The following is a 21,788-nucleotide window of genomic DNA, read 5'->3' on the forward strand; positions in this document are numbered from 1 at the left end:
GTAGCTACGAGGTCCTTGTCAGCGTTGCTTCTAAATCATCTTTCCTCTTGGGTTCTAAGCATTGACAGAACTCCAGAAGGCACTTCTCTGGCAGTGCAGCAAAAACTATGACCAAACTCTAGCAACATAAACTGAATGGAAAATGGCTTTAAGCAGAATAAAGTTATGTGGTTTTCTGCTGTATCCTTTGGCAAAAAATAATATCCATTATCACTAGATATTAAATCCCCTGAAATATCTAAAGTAAGGCAGCATGACATGAGACAGAGACGGCAGTTTCACATTTCAGTTGTACCAACTTGCTTCACCAGTGAGAGGAATACAAACAAGACTGGCAACACATATTCTACAGCCTTTCAGAACTCAACAGCTTATGATACAGATTTTTTTAATAGAGAACTGAGAAATACCAAAATATCAGGTTGCCTGGAAGACAAAAATTCTCTCTCACAAAAAAAATGTAGATTTAACACATTTTTCTGCAGTGGATTTAAACTGAGATAATTTAAACTAGTTTGTAATATGTTTATAAAAGACAAAGCCACCTCAGAATAATCAGAAAGTTGGTGATTAAAATACTCACCTGGAAGAAGGGATACTCAGACTTAATTGGCAAGTTTAAATTAGATAAAGCAGTCACTTGCATCTGGCTCCCTTTTACCCCAGCACCTTGAAAACCATGATACGCTCACTTTTCCCATCGCTTTGTGTTTGCATTGCTTTGGAGCTGCCTGACTTTGTTTAAATAATTAACTACTCAGCTCAGCCAGAAAGAGTAATTCTCTAGTTCCGAAACAACCTCAAACGGAGGTTGAACTCAAGACTGGGAATGCCTAGATCCTATTGAAACCCCTAGTACAAAATGCTTCCCAGTATGGAGCATGTTAGCCCTGGGAAACCTCACCTATAAAAGTTTCACAGAAAACATAACAATTAATGCCCTCGTACTAAAAGCAAGTGAAGTATGCACTCTAGGGTTGTGTCATTAAGCCAAGGTGCATCTTGACTTCTAATTCAAATCCATGAATAGAACTTAAAAAAAACAAAAATAAAAATGTAAAAATACTCCCCTCACCTTAGATTATGGAATGGTCTTTTGGAATTCTGGATGGTCTTCGAAGTATGAAAATAAAATGTTTCATAGATAAATTACAGGCTGTCAGAGAACTGCCTCTGCCTAGCGATATTAAGCACACAGATGCTGCTTCAGCAAATCACAGGGTTGCTAGCAAGGCAGAGTTGTACCTCTTTAATTACAGCACTGTAATTAAAGCAGTAAAATCTCCTTGGTGTGCAGAGGCAGATATCAGCATAGATTATCCTACAGAGAATATGAAAGGAAAAACTGTCTCATTTCTGCCTTTTCATGTGAGAGCCCTCTGTGTCAGGCAGCCATCACAGGGGCATGCCCCACTGCCCTGACAGCTGGGGGCACCTGAGCTCTTCGCTCTGAGCCTGCCCTAACAGCTCAGAAAGAGCTTTTCAGCTTCCAAAGCTGAAAAATTCTAATTATATATAAGTTGCATAGGGTTTTTCGAGATAAACTTCCTTAAAGAAGAGCCTTCACATTAAATTTAGGGATATTCTGGTACACCTTTGTCTCTTTTGAAATACTTAGCAATCAAAATGTTATAAAGGTACCTTGGATTCAATACAATTCTTCACAGAGGTTCAGATTGATAAAGAGGCTCCTAGAATGAAAATTCACACAACACAGAGTTTTCCCTTAGACCATTCCATGTCAGAGAGTCTTCATGGATTACAGAAAACAGGCTCCAACATTTCATCAAAGGTTTCTTTCCATCCCTATAGATAACATGTTTTGCTGGGGCACACTTCTGCCAGAAAGGAGTCAGATGAAGTAAAGGTACCAGTTCCACAATGTTTCTAAAAGCATGTCAACAAGCAGCTTAGAAAATTTAGTTTTCAAAGAGGTGATCTCTCTACCCACAAAACTGCTTCTCTTTTTAGAGGCACAAAGAGAGAGAAACTGTACCTTGGGCTTTTAACAGCTATGCTAGATAGTCCGATTTCTCTTCTGAGGTTTCATTTATCATAATTTCTTCTACTTCTGGATATAATAAACTAAATAATTTAGCCTGAAGGATGTACAGGTCAGCTACTGGAAAAAAGGTTAGGCAAAGGGTTTTTATAACAAGAAGAGAAGGTCTGCTGGTCTGACCATGAATGTACCTATCTGGGATGTGTCCTGACTGATCATGCTTATACGGATAAAAATATGATGCATGTCTGGAGAGTTACTATAGCCACTGCAGGCTTATGAAGTCAGTGTGGAGGCAGGAAGGAATTCCGTATCATATTTGAGGACTACTAGACAGTGACACCAACAATCCTGATTTCTAAATGTGAATCAATGTTCTATATACAAGACAGCATCAAAAGGCACATCCAGAGTAATGGAGGTGATGCTTGAGATTAATGTGTCTGCCATTGAAAGAAATGCTGATATTTTGCAGCATACAAACTGTTACAGCACGGATTTGTTATGTGTGAAAGCTCAGATGAATTGGACTGGAGTTAGTATAGGAAAATTGTCTCTATGTACTTAAGGACAGAAAAAATGCTATAAGAATCAGTGAGACCCTGGTAAAAAAAAAAAAAAAAAAAGAACTGCAAGTATATACTCCAGGTGTTCTATTTAGAAGGCCTCAAGAAAATTTATTATTGTATTCTGAAAACTTGGACGGAAACAGTGTAACGATGAATTCTTTTGTATTGGAGTACTGATATCCTTGTCTGATGAAAAGACATGAATTAAAAGGTGTGCTGTGAGTCTTTTGTTACCATGATCCTCTCAGAAAGAGGATTAGCTTAAGCTTGGGAAAATCTCAATATAGAAGCTTTTTGGTCTGGAAGGCTTTTCTGATAATCCCTTACCATGTTTTTTTCCACCTTGCCGGGCTTCTTTTTCCTAAAATATGAAGAAGCAGCAACTATCAAGGAAACACAAGCACAGATAAGGTACAGTGGAGTTTCTCTCGCTGGGAGAAAGACTTGTTTCTTTTCAAAGCCTCAGCAACTACTCTATCTGTGCACTTTTAGAAGACCTAAAAGGCACCAGTTGTTAGCCTGCAATTTCAACTTCTTCCGTGGATTTCATTTATTTTGGCTCCCAGCTGGTGATAGGCAATGACAGTATCAGACCACAGTCACTATTCTTTGAGATGCGAACACTTGATGTGAGTTTTGATTTGAAGACCCCAACCTCATAGCTAAAGGTTTGGCAAAAATTCTGTCTTGGATAGTACAATTGTTTCCTCTCATAAAGAAATCACATCAGACGTAACATTCTGTAGAGTAATGAAAAGATTTCATTACTTCTTTATATGCAAGCAGATATTAATCAGAAATTCCCACCGAGCTATAATCATAAATAACAGATCAGTTGAGAAATGATACACAGCTGCTCCTCAGCTCTTCAGTTTTCTTTTCTCTCTCCTATTTTTTGAAGGTGAAGGTAGATGTCCCCAACCCCAATTTGTGTGTTATTCTACAAAGCTTGCTTTACAGTCTGAATTAACTCTCTAGAGATTTGGAATCTTAAAGGAAAAAAATATATAGGGGAGACTCTCAGAAAAGCCTTAAGATTTGTGCTGCTTTCTTGGACGGGAACTACAGCTTTCACCAGTCCTCTCAGGAAAGACAGAAGTGGCTCCACAGTGTTACTAGGGAGACTGAAAACCTAATTTGCACATGTGTCAGCCTGCAGCACTACGGAAATTAGTAACGATTTAATGATCTCTGTGGGACTCTCGTTGAATGGAAACAAAGAGTAGGTATTTCAGAACCATTTCATACAATGATCCAATGCAAAATTCAGGATAAGTGAAGACTAAGCAAATAAAGAAGAGAGAAATGAAATCACTAAAACCAATTTGTATAAAAAGAGGTGTCAGAAGCAATGTCCTCTCACATCTTGTGCTAAGGAAGAAATGATTTGTGGCTCTCAGTCACCTGCATATGGATCTTTTTTACATGCTGACCAGGAACAATTACTTCCTAGTTGACAGGAGGGGAAGATTAGGTCTTTATGGTTATGCTCCAAAATTCACAGTTCAAGTGAAATTTTTCAGGTTGCTTTACAAGTTATGAGAGTGCCCATAGATGTGAGAGCAGCAGGACCCCGAAAAGCTGCTGCCTGGTTCCAGGGAGCTGGTTTCTGCTTAGTGAAGGAGTTTCTGTGCAATCCACGCAGTCAGACTTTGTCAACAATTCAACTAGAAATTATCCCTGGCATTTCTACAGGAAGAGAACGCACCTTCTGGACTCTCACCACAAACTATTAATTATTACTATTATTACTACCACTTATTTCTATAATTTTGAGGAGAAATACCTCAAAGGCATTGAGAAACAACTTCCTCCAGGGCTCTCCTAAACTGAGGCTCAAAGCACAGAACTGGCCTGCATCCACTGGTGCCAGAGATGAGAAGTGTCCCTTGTGCATTGACTGTCATGCAGGGGAGTATGACTTTTACTAAGATACTCATAGGTGTAAAAGCATTTAATGCAAGGTATGCCACTTGCAAATCAAATCTGTAAAAGTAATGGCACTAACTAAGGAAGGACCCAGATTAATCCAAGCAGTTATACTGACAAATACCACTAATCATTTGTTAATCTCTATTTCATATTTCAGGCCATATATTTTCTCATTTCTTAACAACAGGCATCAACTGATACTCATTGAAATGAAAAAATTAACTGTAAATTTTTGAGGGGAAAAAAAACACCTACTTGTGAAAAGAGGTTAACCTCTTTAATGTGGAGAGCACATTGTATATATCATCATCATCAGCTTCTTCTCCCTGAAAATGAAAGGAAATCCATTAAGAAAGTTCAGCAATCCAGCAGAGTACTGAGTTACCGCACGGGAGAAGGAGATTTCTTTGAGGGTTCACGCTGACATCTAAACCGACTCCAAATTTTCCAGTGACTTTTACCTAGATTCCATAATAATATTTAAGTGACCACCACATAGCACTAGGAAAAAAAGTAAGATCATCTGACAATATACAGCAGTATGACCATGTTAATATCAAATCACTATCCTCTAGCAGTAGAAATAATTTCCAAGAACAAAATCCGAGTTCTACCTTATTTTACAAAAAGGACTGAACCATCAGCTTTAAACATCAGGTACAAAAATACATGAACATGCTACATGAATAAAGCCAAATGCTTGCCTTGCTCTACACCAGAAACCTACAGATGTCAACGGCAAGATTTTTTTTATAGTGATCAGTGGGAAAATTCCTCTTTTCATATCTTTCATTGCTGTTCATTGTGTTACACACCATAATGCATAACAATCACATTATGTGCACAGACTGACATACATTCCGAACTGGATGGAAGGGTTTGGGTTTTTATAATTTAGATCTTACAAATCTGGGGAAACAACAGTCCAAGAATAAATACTGCACAACTCAATCAACACCATTTAAATTTATTTTTTTTTCTTTCTGTCATTTAAAAATATCATTATCCTAATATTTTATGCAAACTGAGCAGCAAATTCTCTTAGTGAAACAAGTGGAAATAAGGTACTTCCAAATCTTAATTTTTCCAGCAACTTCCTAACACAGGAATACCACTTAAAACAATTCTCCATTTCATTTTGATTTTTTTTTCCCATCTAAATGCCTAACAAACTAAGCAACTTCCCTGCCTTCAGATGCAACTGCCAGTCAATGTTTCTCTTGTTATCAACCTAGTGGAAAGCCATAAAGCAATGGGATACTTGTTTGGGTACAAGTATGCATATTTTTGAATGTAATATCTCTTTAAAATGATGATATAGACATATTAAAATTAAATATTCTACCAAGTATCACCCAGCAAAGAATATCACAAACGCCAAAACTTTAAATCCTTGCTACCGCTGCGCTCTTTCCTGCTTTCTCCTACTTTTGTCTTGGATTTGTCTCCACATCTGTTTCTATGTCACATGTCTGACTTTGGCACTCCCTTTTCCTTACGGATCTAAATCTCTTAATTCTTCATTTCTTGTATGACTTGCAGACACAGCTTTTCTCTGAAATCCTCATCCTTCTCTCTGCAAGTGGATATACACGAAGATCATAAGCTCTTGCTTGGATTTCTCTACTCCTTCTCAAGCTGGGTAAAGGAAGGGGACACATCAGAAGTATTTTGGTATTACTGGCCCATATTCCTTCGTGAGCCCAGTCCTTGTTCTCTGCTCAGCAGAGTCAGTGCATCCTTCAAGATTTTTTGCACTGGAGTACTGCTCAAAGGGAAGCTGCCTGCAAAGAGAAGTGAAATGGAGTGGGAATAAGCAGTTCCTGGCTTCCTGATTTGTAATGATTATTTTCTCCCGTAGTTCATTTCTCCTGAGAAGACTGGTAGAAAGTAATTTATGAACCCCATCATCTCATTGCTTCCAATGAGATGTTCATTAAAACATGAAAGAAGTTCAACAAGGCCAAGTGCAGGGTCCTGCACATGGCTTGGGGCAATCCCAAACACAAATCCAGGCTGGGCGAAGAGTGGATGGAGAGCAGCCCCAAGGAGAAGGACTTGGGGGTATCAGTGGATAGAAAACTGACTGTGAGCCAGCAATGTGTGCTCACAGCCCAGAAAGCCAACCGTGTCCTGGGCTGCATCCAGAGCAGTGTGGGCAGCAGGGCGAGGGGGGGATTCTCCCACTCTACTCTGGTCTTGTGAGACCCCCCTGCAGTGCTGTGTCCAGCTCTGGGGGCACCAACAGCAGAAGGACACGGACCTGCTTGAGCGGGGCCAGAGGAGGCCACAAGGATGCTCAGGGGGCTGAAGCACCCCCTTTGAAGACAGGCTGAGTGAGTTGGGGGGTTCAGCTGGAGAAGAGAAGGCTCTGGGGAGACCTTAGAGCGGCCTCCCAGGACTAAAAGGGGCTACAGGAAAGGTGTGGGGGGACTCCTGACCAGGGCTTGTAGGGATGGGATTGAGGGTAACAGTTTTAAACTGACAGAGGGTAGATTTAGGTTAGATATAAAGAAGAAATTCTTCCCAGTGAGGGTGGTGAGACACTGGCACAGGTTGCCCAGAGAAGCTGTGGTTGCCCCATCCCTGGCAGGGTTCAAGGCCAGGTTGGACGGGGCTTTGGGCAACCTGGGCTAGTGGAAGGTGTCCCTGCCCATGGCAGGGGTGTGGGACTAGAGAGTGTTTAAGGTCCCTTCAACCCAAACCATTCTGTGATTCCCTCTGGGTAAACAGTGAGACCAGAAGGACCTTTCCAAGTAGTGTCAGAAACAGTGAGGACAGGACTGCAGACCCATTTGGTGTACCTAAAATATGGAGTGCGTTTTCCGAATTGTCTTAACATTCATGTATCCCTAGTCTAAAACAGCTGGACCTAAATGCTGGCATAACTGATCTGAGATGTGGGCTGGGGGTGGAAGAGAGGCAGATTTCCAATCTCCTTTCATCTTTACTGCTTGTAGTGTTGGAATGTGGTTCTTTGAGGCCCAGAGACCACACTGCCTGTGGAAGAGGACTCTCTAAGAAAGGCTTCTGAAAAATATGCAGCTAGGGACTGCGAGGTAGCAAAGGGAAGGACGGCACCGGATCTCCTCAGATCAGAGAATCCAAGAACAAGAGGACTGATGCTACAGTAAACCAAACTCAACTGTAACTGGACTGTTGGCTTCCAGAAAGGTATGTGGATGACAGAAAAGGAGCTGACAGAACTAGAGGACTAGTTCCTGTCTCGACTCCTCTTCAAAGCTGCTATGCGGAAGAGAATGGCTAAGTCAGAGAAAGATCAGCTGCTGTACAGCAGGAGGATTCTAAGTGTTCCTATATTTGCTAAATGAATTTGGGATTATGGTTGAAAAAATTATCTGCAGGTGTCTCAGATATACTTAATAAAATGGTGAGTGAATCTTTTCTTGGGTGAAACATCCAGGCAACAGAATGTCACCTCTGAATCCTTGAATGGATCCATGAATGATTAATGGCTATACAGCTGAACAGTGTGGAAACTTCAAGGGGGCTCTTCCAGAAAAGCTACATGTCCTCAGACAGACCTAATTTCTGTTTGTTACACGAAGAGAGAACAAACATGGCATTTGCTTTGGAGAAGTTCCAAAATAAAACTATGAGAAAAAGCTGAAAGTAGACGTTTTCATAATGTCTTACAAGATGGTATAAATACATTAATAATGGGATTCCATTTGCTTCTTGGTCTGATTCTTGAAAAAACCCATAGGTACTTTCCTCCACCTTGAGACAAGACTGTGACTGAGATGCTTTTTGCTGATCTGAGCTTGACTGTGGAGACATAAACTGAAGATTCTCCCAGAGCCAGGTTTGGAGAAGCAACGTAGATTTGTCCCTGCATATGGAGCCAGGCTGAACCCTGGATGTGTGGGTAGCGAAGAATGTGAGGACCTCACCAGAGTTCCTAAACCTCTGTCAGTGGGTACCAATGGAAAGAGCGAAGGCCGCTATGGTGATCAGTTGCTGGGCATCTGCTGTGGAGAATTTGGCTGATTCTGAAGCTGGATCTTTGTGCTGGCAGTCCAGCTTTAGCCCTTTTTGCTACCCAAGTCAGCAACAGATTCTCCCAAAGTTTCTGTCTCAGAGTTTTTGGTCCTATCGGCCAGAGGTGAGGTACAAAATCCATGGCTATTAAAAGAAACGGATAAGATATGTGATGTGGCATTAGATGAAATGATTCCCTTGCCACACACAGATGGGCAGAGATGTAACAAAAATTCTGGAATGTCTTTTCAGGTTCTGCACAGAAGTTTCTAGGAAATATAAAATGTCAGACAGGTAGAGAGCAAAGTAAATGTATTCCACCAAAGAATGTACAGTGGCGCACAAACTCCTCTGGGCTGAGGAGTGCCTGCTTCCTGCGTGCACTGCTTTTTTCACTCATGTACATTCCTACAGCAGCAGAAAAATTTTTATTTACTCTGCAGTGTGACAAGGCATACAACAGTATGCCTGTATGTGGCATATTACTTAAAGATAGAAAAAAGCTTATTTTAATATGTAATTCTAGAATAGAAACTGTAGCTTAACTTTCTATAAATGTACATCAAAAATTAAATGTGTTTGCCACAGTGCAGTGCATGACTAGAAGTAGCGAGGAAAAAGATCTGTGCAGACCTTAAGTTATGTTTAAAAAGCATGAGAATTACAACAAATTAAGTAGTGCTACACAAAGATAAATTGATGTAAAGCAAGAAAATATGAGTAAGGTTTCTATTCTTATTTAATGTATGCTGTCTTATATATTTTGAAGGATAAATTCTTACAAGTAAATCCCAGGTACCTCTAGGTTTTAGACCTGTATTTTTAATTTCATTCTTTTCAGAGCTCTTTCAATATGCCATTATAAATATTTTACTAAGTCTTCTCTTCCATTCCAGACATAATCTGATCTTGATTCTGCTGCCTGCATATCCATTTGGGACTACTGGAATCACCACAAGCATTAATGTAAATGCACCTTTCTCTGCATTTTTCATCAGCTTTCACGCATTCATCCATTTAATTTCTTATGTGGACTGTTTAAATACTAGACTAAATTTTCAGGAGCAGGATTGTTCCATGGTCTTTGTTTTACAGCACCAATGCTTTGCAGGCTTAATGGCTAGCCCAATGGACTTTCTACATGGAAAAACAGCTCCAAATAATTAAAAAATAGTTGCTGCTGCACCACATCTTTAGATGGATAATTTCATGAATCAGCAAGAATGTTTTTCTGCAGTTTATCACAGCATTTTTAGGTAGTCTAACTAAATTCATGTTAAGAAAACAAACCTCCTGCAGCAGATCTTCTACAGAATGGTTGAATCGATCCACAAATTCATCAATAAGTTGACTGTGGGCTATGTCAACTCTGTTCTGGATTGTATATTCTTCACTGCAGAGTATGCTGTAGGTTTTGCTGCAGGCTTCGAGAACATCTGATTCCACATGCTTTTCCACAACAAACTTGATCTGTTTCAGTAAGGCATCCAGATGCTGTAGATCAGAAAAGAAGTTCAGCTTTCACCTTACCTCAACAATGAAACTCAAAGAAGCAGCTATTCAAAGAATACACCAAATCAAGGTTAGATTACTCATATGCTGAATGAAGGAACAGTAGTGCGTGACTAGAATAATAACTAGACACTGGAAAGCAGTCAGACTTCTTGCCCAATGTACTATACCTTTTCCATTCTGCCCGTACTATAGATTTCCAGATCAAAATATTGAGGGATTTGCAGGAGATTTGCAACCTTCTCGGCATCGGCAGAATACTAGAACATCATTGAAACAAAACAAAAAAATAGTGAAGTAAAAATAAAAACCTACACTACAGAATGAAAAAGTTTAAAGACAGTTGTAAATACCAGTAAGAGATATATTTTGTTGAAAAATGTACCTTTGATAGCAACATAGGAAGTGCAATAATGAAATGCTCAGTCAATTTATTTCTGTCATCTATCTGAGTTTTTCTTTCTTTTGCTGTCAAGACCTGCATGTGAGCAAAAATAACTAAAGTAAATACAATGCATATAGCATTTATTAATTTTTCTAAAGTTTGTAATACAAACAAAAATCCATGCAAATGTATTTTTAATAAATCAAAAGAGGAGAGAATAAAAAACTCAAACACATTTGGACTGAAGAGTGATTACATGGGAGGACCATGTGTCCTAAGAAGCCGTGATTGAAAAGGAAAATATATCATCCAGCATGATATTGTCTCAACACGTCAACATTTTTTTAGGATTGAAATTCAAATATAACCCAAGTCAGTGGAAGTTTTGCTATTGCTTCCAAGCAAACTGAGCACTGGCTTTCACACATTAAACAAAGTGTTAATGTAAGACCTCAGGGCAAACTGAAGTATAATTAAGAAAACCAAAACCAAACCACACTGTAACAGTGATTTTCATTAGCAGACTCATAGCCTCATCTCTAAACTGTAATGTAATTCTCAGTGAGAACCTACATCCAAATTCACAGAACTCATTTACAAATTTCACTGACAGATATACTGAAGCTACTAATGCTGTCATAGCAAAACCACCTTGAACCAGTTAAAAGAGAGACAATAATCAAAACAGCATGCTCCATAAAAGCTTAGATCTGGCTTCTTGGCTTCAGAAAAGGAGAGAATACTTTTGAAAACAAATAATGATAATAAAATACTCAAGTTAGCTAATGATTTATGTATAGCAAAGCTGCCAGACTGCACAATAAGGGTTAGAAGCTGAAGTCAAAGAATAAACTATTTCACAAGAAGGTGAGTGCATAATTAGAAATCTGCTCCCATTTCAACTCAGAGAATATGCTAGCGAGATCATGAGAACATGACAAACCTCTCCTGACAAGTCAGAGATCCCTGCAGTTACCATCCCACAACTCATGATCTAACTGAAAAGAAGCAAAAGCTAAATGTCATACCTACATCTCTCTGTAAGGGAGGAGGAACAGCTGGAAACAAAACACGTGCTTGTATGACAGGTAGCCTATAGTGTCAGCAGGAATCCGAAACAACCATGGGAGCGAAGGGGAACAGGTTTGTAACGAGGGTAAGGAACCACTTCCACAGTACATGGCAGGCAGCTGGGTACGCACAGCAGCAGCCGCAGTTCCTGTGCCGCCTCAGTGCAGCGCTGCCCGTGCCAGCAGACGCGGCTAGCTCATCAGAAGGCAAACCGAACCCACCCCCTAACCACCCAGGCATATTCTGGTGACCAAATATTGCTCTTCAGTGGTGCTATGAATAAATCTGAGTCCCTGGGATGATCTTGAGGCTCTTTCAATCACCCTTCAGAAGGTAAAGTTTATTTTACTGAAGTGTTTTCTTTAGCTTTGAAGAAATACATTGAAAAATCTAAGACTAAGCAACTCGGTGAACTCAAGTGAACTGTAGATCTCTTGAGACAGAAAAAAATACCTAAAAAACTAATAGTTACATTAGTTGGTGCTCCAAACAGAAAATACAAACACGGAATTTTTGTTAAATTTAAAGGTTGCTTTGTCTGCTAGAAGGGTTTGCAGCTAGAGACAAAACACCGTTAAGTTGTGCCTGCAACAGTTTTGGTAACACAGGATAATACATACTTGTGTAAATTTGAGTGTGTTCATAGATTCCTCCCTCACCTCTGAAATGTTCTAATAAATTAGGAATTTCTTAGAATATGCTTTGTAAATTAAGGTACATAAAGCACGCTTAAACTGATGGATTCGTGGATCTTTTTCTTGAATGGTGTTTCTGGACATGAGGCTAATCTGCTTTTGGCACATAAAAATTAAAAAACTAAGTAACCACATTTAGTTTAGCAATAAAGAATGCTGTCTATCTCCAGTTTTCACCTTCATTAAGTCTTAAATTAAAAGTTTTTTTACTTAATTAAATTTTTTACTTAATAAAGCTTTCTTTAATAAACTAGTTAGAATTATTCAGAACAGAACCCAACAGAAGTACTAAATGTTCACATGGGGTTTTTTTTCATTTTAATCTAACCTAAATAAGAGGGAGACTACCAAAAATCAGGGAAATACGTTTGGGAAGCTGAGACTTTTTTGGAACATGGATGCTTTACTTATGGAAAATACAGTTGAAAGCCTGTTGATCACCCTGACCTTGAGACTTATACTGAAATGCTTAAAAGTGCTTGCCTAGTCTTAGGAATGGACTTCCACTGATTCCCAAACAGTCACTATGAAATAAATGAAAGAGGCAGCTAGATTGCAAAATGGCCAGAATGTCAAATTCTTAAAAGTTTAGGGAATTCAGTGGAAGAAGCCAAAGAGGATGGATACTTAAAACCACAGATACATTCAGACGGGTCCCAGTCCCACCCCTCCTGTTCAAAGTAGAGCCAGCTCAGGGTTCAGACCGGGGTGCTCAGGGCTTTGTCCAGTCAGGTCTCGAAAATTGCCAAGGATGCAAACTGCACAAACTCTCATCTTCTGTTCAAGTGCTTAACTATTCTCATGATGAAGACACTGTTGGCTTTTTCTGCAGATTTTACATCCATATTAGCAGCATGTTTCTTTCTATGGAAGACAGAGGTAATCTTGTTCTGCTCCTGAGCTCTACACTTGCAATTCTAATCTAGATTTAACATTAAGGGCTGTAGGTGTGTGTAGAATGTAAGCCAGGGGTATGACAAAAAGAACATCTAAAAAATAATAAAAAAACTATTTTCATGCTGTAAATTTATGTTACTTAACTTGGTAAACCAAAACCCAAAATCAAACAAAACCCAAACATGCCCAGAAATATAATTTCTACTGTTTTTCTTCAAAAAAGTTAACAGGAAACAGGAAACAGCAATTACAAAAAAAAAAACTAATTTAAAAGCATCAAAATGTGGCATTGTAAACAAATATTGTATATTACTATAGGAACACACAGAGGTCTGAGCTACCCACTGCAGTGCCACTTACTCTCTTGCCAGTGCCTCTGCCTACTGGAGGATGTGCTTCAGCAGCTTGTCTGATTGTACACACCATCAACTCAATAAGAGCACTCTCCTGCCGGTCAGACATTGCTATGGAGGGAAAAGAACAAGTAACATCAGTTACAAATCTCTGAATGCAGTTGTAAAACACAGGGAATAGAGAACAACTGACACAACATCATTTTGTCCCAGTTATAAGCGAAGGGCTTTCTTGCTTGCTCTGTGAATTACCATTCACATCATCTCAAAATGGATGTGGCAGAACTGGAAGAAGTCCAGAGAAAAGTAGTGTGGAAAAAGGATGTATGAAGGGAAATATAACAAAGATCTACAAAACAAAGTGTGTCATGGAGGACAGAGAGCAACTGACTGATCATTGTCACTTCCACATAAAATGGAAATACCGTCAGGAAGTATTATTTCTGTTGTTTGCGAAGTACTTCTGGCCACATATCTAGAGGACCAAAGCCCACTAGTCTTAGAAGAAACAAAGAACCAAAGTGCCTGATTTCCTAAGGAAATTACCATATAAATACCACAATCTGGATGACAAAACGTCAGATTTTGAAACACTGAGATCATGAGAATGTCATGTTAGGAAGCAGTAAGAATACATTGTTTTTCAACCAGCTAACCCCTGCGAAGGTCCCTGGAGCGGGAGAATGCTGAAGGATTATAAAGGACCTTGAATGACACTCATTACCATTAGGGACTCTTTGCCACCAACCTCCCTTGCCTACCTTGTGCAAACAGATCTATTATTAGCAAAAGGAGATTCAAAACTAATGGTGAAAGAATCCCCTTATTTTTTCCCCTTAAGAATTCATTAGGTTTTAACATCATCTAGAAAAGCCCATATTTAATTAACATCACCTGAAGTGCTTGTTAGTTTAAAACTGTATGAGCTATTTAATTTACTGAAATGTTCATGTATACAGTAGTTATTTAAACATTCAGACTTTAATATTAGGGAACCACAGAACAGCAGACTTCACAAGATGAAAAACAAGAGTACAAAAATGCTGCTTATGAAGCAAAGTGCATTAAAAATGGATTAAACTAAAATCTTCTTCAAATACACTTTCTAACAAACTACAATATAAATACCTCTATCACCCACAGTGAAACATCTTTTTAAGGAATAATTAGCAGTATTGTGCAATATCAATAAAGTATAGAGGTTAAACAAATACCTTCTTCTCCTTGGACTGGTTCCTCCAAGAGCAATTCTGTCATACATTCCCAGTCTTTCAACAGTTCTTGTGAGCTCTCCCACAAACTGTCCACCAAATAGGCTGCATGTTCATGCAACTAGAAAACCCAAATCAACCATCAGTATAGCGTTCTGGTACAAGCAGCAGTTCGTCAACTTTCACAACCATGGAGAGTGTATTGGGCATGTGCTCTTACATTAGTTGGAAAGAAAATTCAGTTTGAAACTACCTCTGGAAGGTCTTCTTCTAACTGAATGATACAACTGACAGCACGAAAATGGGGAGATGTTTTAATAGAAAATGCAATAAAATCAAATTGAGCTTTTTTTCCATAAAGCAGCTTGTTCATGAAAAATTTTTCTTGGAGTTTTGACCTACAAGCCATAACCTTACCTTTCCTCACTTTCTTACTGCATTACGAAAAGGAGAGATGGTGAGACATGAGACTAAAGGAGAGTTATAATATATTTGTTTTGAACAGGCATTAACTCTTCCTACATGCTTCTACATGCTGCTACATGCTCAGAAAACAGTAGCAGAAACCCTGTTTCTGTAACCCTATTTCAGGGGGTACAGAATTAACACTAACCTTAAATGTAAAAAATGTTTTTATGTGAATTAACACAACTGTTGTAATGTGATAAAAATAATCCATAGGCTTCTACTGTTTTATAAACTGATATTTAACCACTATCAAAAAGTAACAAGCACAATATGCAGTTCTGATTTGCTTGCCAGATGTGTGCCTGATTGCTTACCTGGAAAACATTTAAGAGTGTATGGAAGGAGGTGTCAGTACATTTACCTACTCTTCTGTTTGACACATTTGGGTAAAATGTCATGTGTCACAGAGCTTACTGATGCTTCTCACTGGTTTACCTCTTCCCTCTTCTGAATGCACCCTCACAGATTGCAGTGCTTGCATCTTCTAGTCCTACTGTAGATGGAAACTCCCAATCCTCTAATAAAATGGGAGTCATAATATTCTACTTTGTTTCTAACAACTCTCCCAAAAACATCAACAGCAAAAACTGGTCCTGATAGAGAAGCGATCTCAGGGAGCACCACATGGCTTGCACGGGAAGGCACTTCGCTGATCGTGGCTTTGGGAGCAAAGGTGAGTATCTTTTCTCCTCAGGATAGACAAGCTTAATGCTAGGTAACTCCCAATCACACACACTGTTTTAAGGTATTTGCACTGGAAAATAGAATGATCTATCACAATCTAAGTTTTTAAGAAGATGGAACTAAAAATACATTCAGATAGTAGATTGAAGGATCACAGATGTAGTGACATTTCATCCAGACTTGTACGTTTATAAGGCGTTTCTAAAAAATGCTAACATTAACAGTGTACCTAAACGTTATTATCCCTTCTTCTCAGCATCTCTGGTTGTGTTACTTTTCATTCTCACAGTCAAGTCGCTTGTTCAAGGCTTCATAACAATTAAAATACCTGATTGCAATACCTTTCCTTTTGCTTTTTACATAAATTACCTTCCCTTCTGCAGAGAGACATTTCTGTCATTCCTTCCTTTGCCACCTCTTTATTACCAAATCAAACGTGTAATTTTTAAACCTTTCCCCCTCTATCTTCAAAGCATCCTGTACCTGATAGTTTATCTTCTCAAGTTTTCCTCCACTCCACTGCCATTCCCCACCTGAATTACTATTAGTATGTCTACCATAAAACTTCCCATATATGCTATCTCTATAGCTATAAACTATGGGCACAACTGCATCCTGAATGTGTTCATCAAACACTTATGTCATCATATGGATGCTTGTAGTCTCCATCTCTGACTTCTTTAAGATGCAACTGCATAAAGTCCCAAACAATCTCATCTAATCTCACAGATGACCCTGCTTTGAGCTAATGCCCCTTAGGTTCTTTCCACTCTGTATTATTCTCTGATTCTAATAATAATTTGAGATATTATGTAATATTTCTTCCTTTCTGGTTTGAATGGTTTTACTTCATAAAGAGTAACTCCAGAGGTATACTCCTTACATGGTTATCTTAAAAAAAAGAACCAGTTACATTTCTATGTAGCAATGAATCCTGGTAGCCATCATACTACCAGCAATGCAGTACTGAGTACAGTGGGGACATGCAAGAGTAAAATAAACCATGAGCAAGATCTTAAAGTTGAATTTCCTTGATAGACAAGGAAATGGCAGGCAGAGTAAAGGGCATACAAAATTTCTGAAATGATGAAAAAAAGGAAAAGAAAGACAACTTGTAACTGTAGGTTGATAAATCACTACTTACGTTCCAGGTTTTATTAAACATGAAAAGGTTAAAAATGATTTTTTTTACCTCACTTTCAAGAAAGAAAAGAACCAACATTCTAATAAGGTTTCCATTTGGACTATTTCGCCCCCTCCTCTTTGCTAGAGCCTCTTCAGCTTGGGGATCATGTCTGCTGAACAGTCTAAAAATAAGCAAAAGGAGCTATCATGTTTATCAAAACAAATCTCATTTCTGCAATAATATGATGAGCATTCATTCTTGATATAGTAGATTTGTGCACATAATACAGTGAAAGCATCTCAAGCTATCTCTTTCAGAGGAAAGAGGGCATGACCTCTGCCTGTCTGAAGAGATGAATTTATCTTCAGAGTCTTCAAGTTCACAGGGCTGGAAGAATTTCACAGAGGAAAAAGCTCTCCAAAACATATTTATATTGAAGGATTTTGCACCGTTTCATGTGTTTGCATAATTTGTACAGTTTTGCATTTTTAACTTACCCGGTCTTACAATGGTGGTACCACTTATTCCACTAGTGCCTTAAGAACTACGGTTGTATCTTCACTATGGTCACACTGACTGGAATATGGTATAAACAAACCTGACACTCCATTAAACAACCAATCTCAGGTACCGGTAGCAGCATAAAGGATAAAGCAAGTTACCACTCAATTATTTGGGTTTTTTTTCAGGTTAGCTATACATTCTGCATTGAGTTCCCTGATGCATGGCTAATTCCAAACTACTCTCAATGCTCAAATTTGCGAGCTTAAAAAGATCTCAGCTGTGCCTACACGACACGACAAAGTTCCTTGCTTTTACAGTTGAAACTGCAGTCACAAAGCAAATTACAAAGGTGAAGCACAGTATTCTGATTTCACTATTGTAGTTCATTGAAAAGAGAGGGATGAATTACAGACTAACATATTTTAGTTAAAGACATCACCTTTTCCCCCCCCGCCTATCTTAATAGGTAAGAAATGAGCACCTCTGCAGGTGCAGAAGTATCTTAAAACATCTACCGCAGGATTGAGCCAGTGATCCTCTCTATTATTTGCTTTTCTAGTCTAACAACAGAGAGAAAGCCTGATGACACAGAAAGTGCTATTTAAATGTATAAAATTAGGCAAAAAAAAATCCCACCTCAAACTCCTCAAGCAGGTTCTAAGTTATTTAAAATGGAGCACCAGCTTTTACGTGTTAGCAGATACCAAGAAAAAATGAGTGTTAGGAATGGGACAACCTTCTCTCAGTGCTGTTTACCTTGAGAGACATTTATAGAATGCAGCATAGTATCTCATTGTAAAGAAAAGTTAGGATAAAGTTTTGTCTTTACGTTAAGTGCACTAAGGTGCAGATATGTCTTCATTTACCTTCAAGGCATTTTTCAAAATTATTTTGTCACATGATGATTAACAAAGACATGTCAGTATATATCTTTAAAAAGAACCTAACTCTTTCCTATAGCTTGTAAAACGTCATGCAGGAGACTAAATGTAACTGAATTTTGTAAATTAATTCCTTAAAACAAATAACGCCTAATCACAAAGATGGAATTCCAGAAATCCACTAACGGAAGCTTACAACTACAATGTGGACTTCTAAATCACTGATAAAACAGAGTAAGTTAGAACACTGGCACAGGAAAACTGATGTTTTCATGTAATTTTTTCTACTGTGTATCTTGGCATGAAAAATTAGATAACCTGAGTTCCGATATGAATACTCTATAAATATATTAAAGAACGTTAATGTCAGATCCCATGAGGGGAAAAAATAAAATCACTGCTAAAAGACTTTTAACTGCAAACCCTAAATGAAAAGGTTAACTGTGATGATGTGGCAATGTCCTGGTCATAGTTACTGATGTGGTATGATTCACATCCATGGAAAAGCTAGCTCATTTCTTTTGGCATAGTGGGTACATGAAAGATGCAACCACGGTGTAATGCATTTTTAGGGTAAGTCAGTGAATTTGGAATCAAATTTCTTAAACACTACATGCATTACTACTAAAAACCTCTCAGGTTCACAATTCTGAAATAAACTAATCTGAAACTGTAAAAATGATGACTAGAACACCATCAGGCATGTACACGCCCTATATATATATATTACCACAACAGTGATTCAGAAAAAGCTTCAGGATTTAAACCAGCTTCAGAGGTTTATGCAGTCTATGTATTTAGCCCTTGAGAAGCTGGGAAAATTGATCTGAATTCTAGAGCAAGAAAAATGTAAATTCACTTTCTTCAAATCTTTAGGTCTTGAATTTAAACAAGAGAACAAGCCTCTGTTTTAAATTAAATACCTGATTTGCTATATTGGGATATTTCACTCTTGCTTCTTTGCCTTTTGATCTTACCTCTACCAGAAAGCATTCACAAAACTGGTCTTATTCCACAGCAACCAATAACTTACTTTTTGTGAAGGAATTCTCCAGCTGCTACTGCAACAGGCCGGTGTGCTGAATACACCAAGTGATAAACATTCTCACAGTCTTCATTTGACAGAGCTTCTTCGCTTCCACTGAAAGAGTCAGAAAGTAACACCTGAACTAAAACAAATGTTTCATTTCAATCCTCTCACCTCCCCTGACTGACTTCTGACAGCTACAAGATTGATTTCCTTTATACAAAATCCTAACTGGCTGAACACTGACTTCAAGGATCTTTGGTTCAATTTCCAAATACAGAAACATTTAAAGGGTCTGTAAAACTGAAAGTCTGTCTGATTTTCTTCTCCCAGTTTTATCAATATATATGTATATAAAAATAATATTGTGAAAAAAATGTCATCACTGCTTACAAATCCTGCCCTGTTTAAATTCTTAGACCATTATACTAACTGCAATGCACATATTGCAAGATGCCAAACACTCATTACCAAACATTGTTAAACTAAAACCCAAGAATGTTACATGAGGAAAATGCAATTGCTTTCTTAACCTTATTTACTTCTATAGCAATGTCCGTCTGCTTTCAAAGCTTTGAATTTTTAAAGTATTCAAATCTGGGACTGGAAAAACCTACTTCAGCCTCCTGGCCTTCTCTATTCTCCAGAGTTAAGTCTTTTCATGTGACAGTCTATGTGCTTCTGTGCACTGCAGGGCAGGAGGTGCCTCTCTGATGGCCTGGTAAGCAGGAAGGAATATTCCCAGTTCCAGCTGCTGAAAGGTCCAGGCAAGGTGGACAAAACTGCCTCAGCAATGGGGCACAGAAATGCACGGGATGTGGGCAGCAGAAAACTAAACCAGATTATGCTATGAAGTGGGGACACAGAACTAGCGCTGTGCATCCACCAATCAAATGAACACACAATAAATTGTCCAACACTTTTACTGTAGTTATTGTGCTGACTAGATTTAAACTTAATTTTAAACATCAAGAAACTGAGTCTGATTGTAACCAGCTGTGCCGGATGAAAGATGATGAAAAGTTTATTTTCTGTCATTATTTATTGACAAGAATAAGCCACCTTTTACCCTTGTCTTGAGTAAATGACATAGTTGGGGCTTCTGCTGTTTCTGAGCTCAGGATGTGTGTGTGTATTTTCTGAAACTCAGAAAAAATTCTCTGTTTCAGTAGTATTCCTGCAACAATGCTATGAGCCATGTGACAATTATATTCCACCAACAATAATCAAAGTATCACCACTGTAACATACAGGAATATTACTTCCCTCCTTGTTCAGTCAGCATTCATCAGAAACATTTGTGTATCAGCACCCTATACATCATGTGGCTTCCTACTACAAATAACTTTTAATTGGTCATTGTCCTGGTTCAGCTAGGATAGGGTTAAGTTTCCCCAGCAGAGAGGGGGAAGGGATCTCCAGGTGCGTTATTAATACCATGCTGATGTCAGGTCCAGCGCGGGAGCGCGGGAACTTTTTTTCTTTGTGGCTTTGGTGATGGGGAGCATCGTGAGTGAGCTGTCTGTAACCATTGCGGTATTTCTCTGTATATCTTTGGTCTTGTTTACTGTTATTACTGTTTACTGTTGTTATCATTGCTACTGTTGTTATTCAGATTGCTTATTACACTGTTGTATTACATTTCTTCTTATTTTAACCCGGGGTTTGTGCCCTACTTGTGTCTGAGGGTGGGAGAGGGGCAATGGCAACGTGGTCTTTGGTCCCGGCAGGGCCTAAACCAACACAGCCTTTTTGGCGCACCAACGTGGGGCACAAGAGGGTTGAAATAAGAATCAAAAAGGGACAGACCCTGACCAGAGTGTGTTAGAGCAATCTGTTGGGTGTAATTTTTCTGTTTGTATTTGTACTGTTTGAAAGAAATGTTTGCAATGCTGGGCCACTTGCTTGCGTGGTGGGGCTAGATTATTCCTTATATCCACTGTGTGTTCCCAGTGCTGGTGTTTGTTGTCGGTGGAAAATGTATAAAGGGGATTGTTTTGTCATACTGGCTATTGACTGCTTATAATGTGTTGGTATTGCTGTGTGGGGGTGGGCCGGTACCTGTTTGCTGCCTGGGCTTTTGTTAGGGGTCTCACCCCCTCTATGGGTGAGCCAGGGGAAGAGATCCTCTTGATTTTTGAGAGTTTCAATTATCCTTGGAGCCTGCAGGCCAGTGTGATTGTGGCACAATGTTTTCTGAATGTCTGCCTGATTTCGGTTTTGGCCATGTGGCACTTCTCTAACAATAGCAGCACCCGGAAACCTGCCCCGAGGTCAGATAATAGTGAGTGGCAAGGGGTGTGGGAAAAGACGGGCAAAGGCCTGAGTCGGTGGGCACCTCCAATGCTTTGGAACTTCACTCCCGAACAAATGCAGAGCCCTGATAAACTTGTGGAGTGCTTAGAAAGGGTGTGTTACCAAGCTGTCAAAACCCAGGAGACACAAATCGCTGCAATGGGTTGGGGACTT

At 39.0% G+C, this 21,788-nt stretch overlaps 1 protein-coding gene across 2 annotated transcripts in view; it reads right to left on the minus strand.

The window, feature by feature from the left end:
- Positions 1 to 21,788, minus strand: part of STAG1 (STAG1 cohesin complex component) — a 208,640-nt gene that overhangs the window by 42,097 nt on the left and 144,755 nt on the right. For both annotated transcript variants that reach the window (XM_074911915.1, XM_074911914.1), the window contains exons 13-20: positions 19,326 to 19,433; positions 16,974 to 17,088; positions 14,633 to 14,750; positions 13,426 to 13,529; positions 10,403 to 10,495; positions 10,188 to 10,277; positions 9,796 to 9,999; positions 4,759 to 4,829 (exon numbers count right to left, since the gene is read on the minus strand). In XM_074911915.1, coding sequence (XP_074768016.1) covers positions 4,759 to 4,829; positions 9,796 to 9,999; positions 10,188 to 10,277; positions 10,403 to 10,495; positions 13,426 to 13,529; positions 14,633 to 14,750; positions 16,974 to 17,088; positions 19,326 to 19,433 — 903 coding nt within the window. The remainder of the gene's footprint in view (positions 1 to 4,758; positions 4,830 to 9,795; positions 10,000 to 10,187; positions 10,278 to 10,402; positions 10,496 to 13,425; positions 13,530 to 14,632; positions 14,751 to 16,973; positions 17,089 to 19,325; positions 19,434 to 21,788) is intronic.

The sequence above is a fragment of the Athene noctua genome, chromosome 8, assembly GCF_965140245.1.
Source record: "Athene noctua chromosome 8, bAthNoc1.hap1.1, whole genome shotgun sequence".
Classification (NCBI taxonomy): domain Eukaryota; kingdom Metazoa; phylum Chordata; class Aves; order Strigiformes; family Strigidae; genus Athene; species Athene noctua.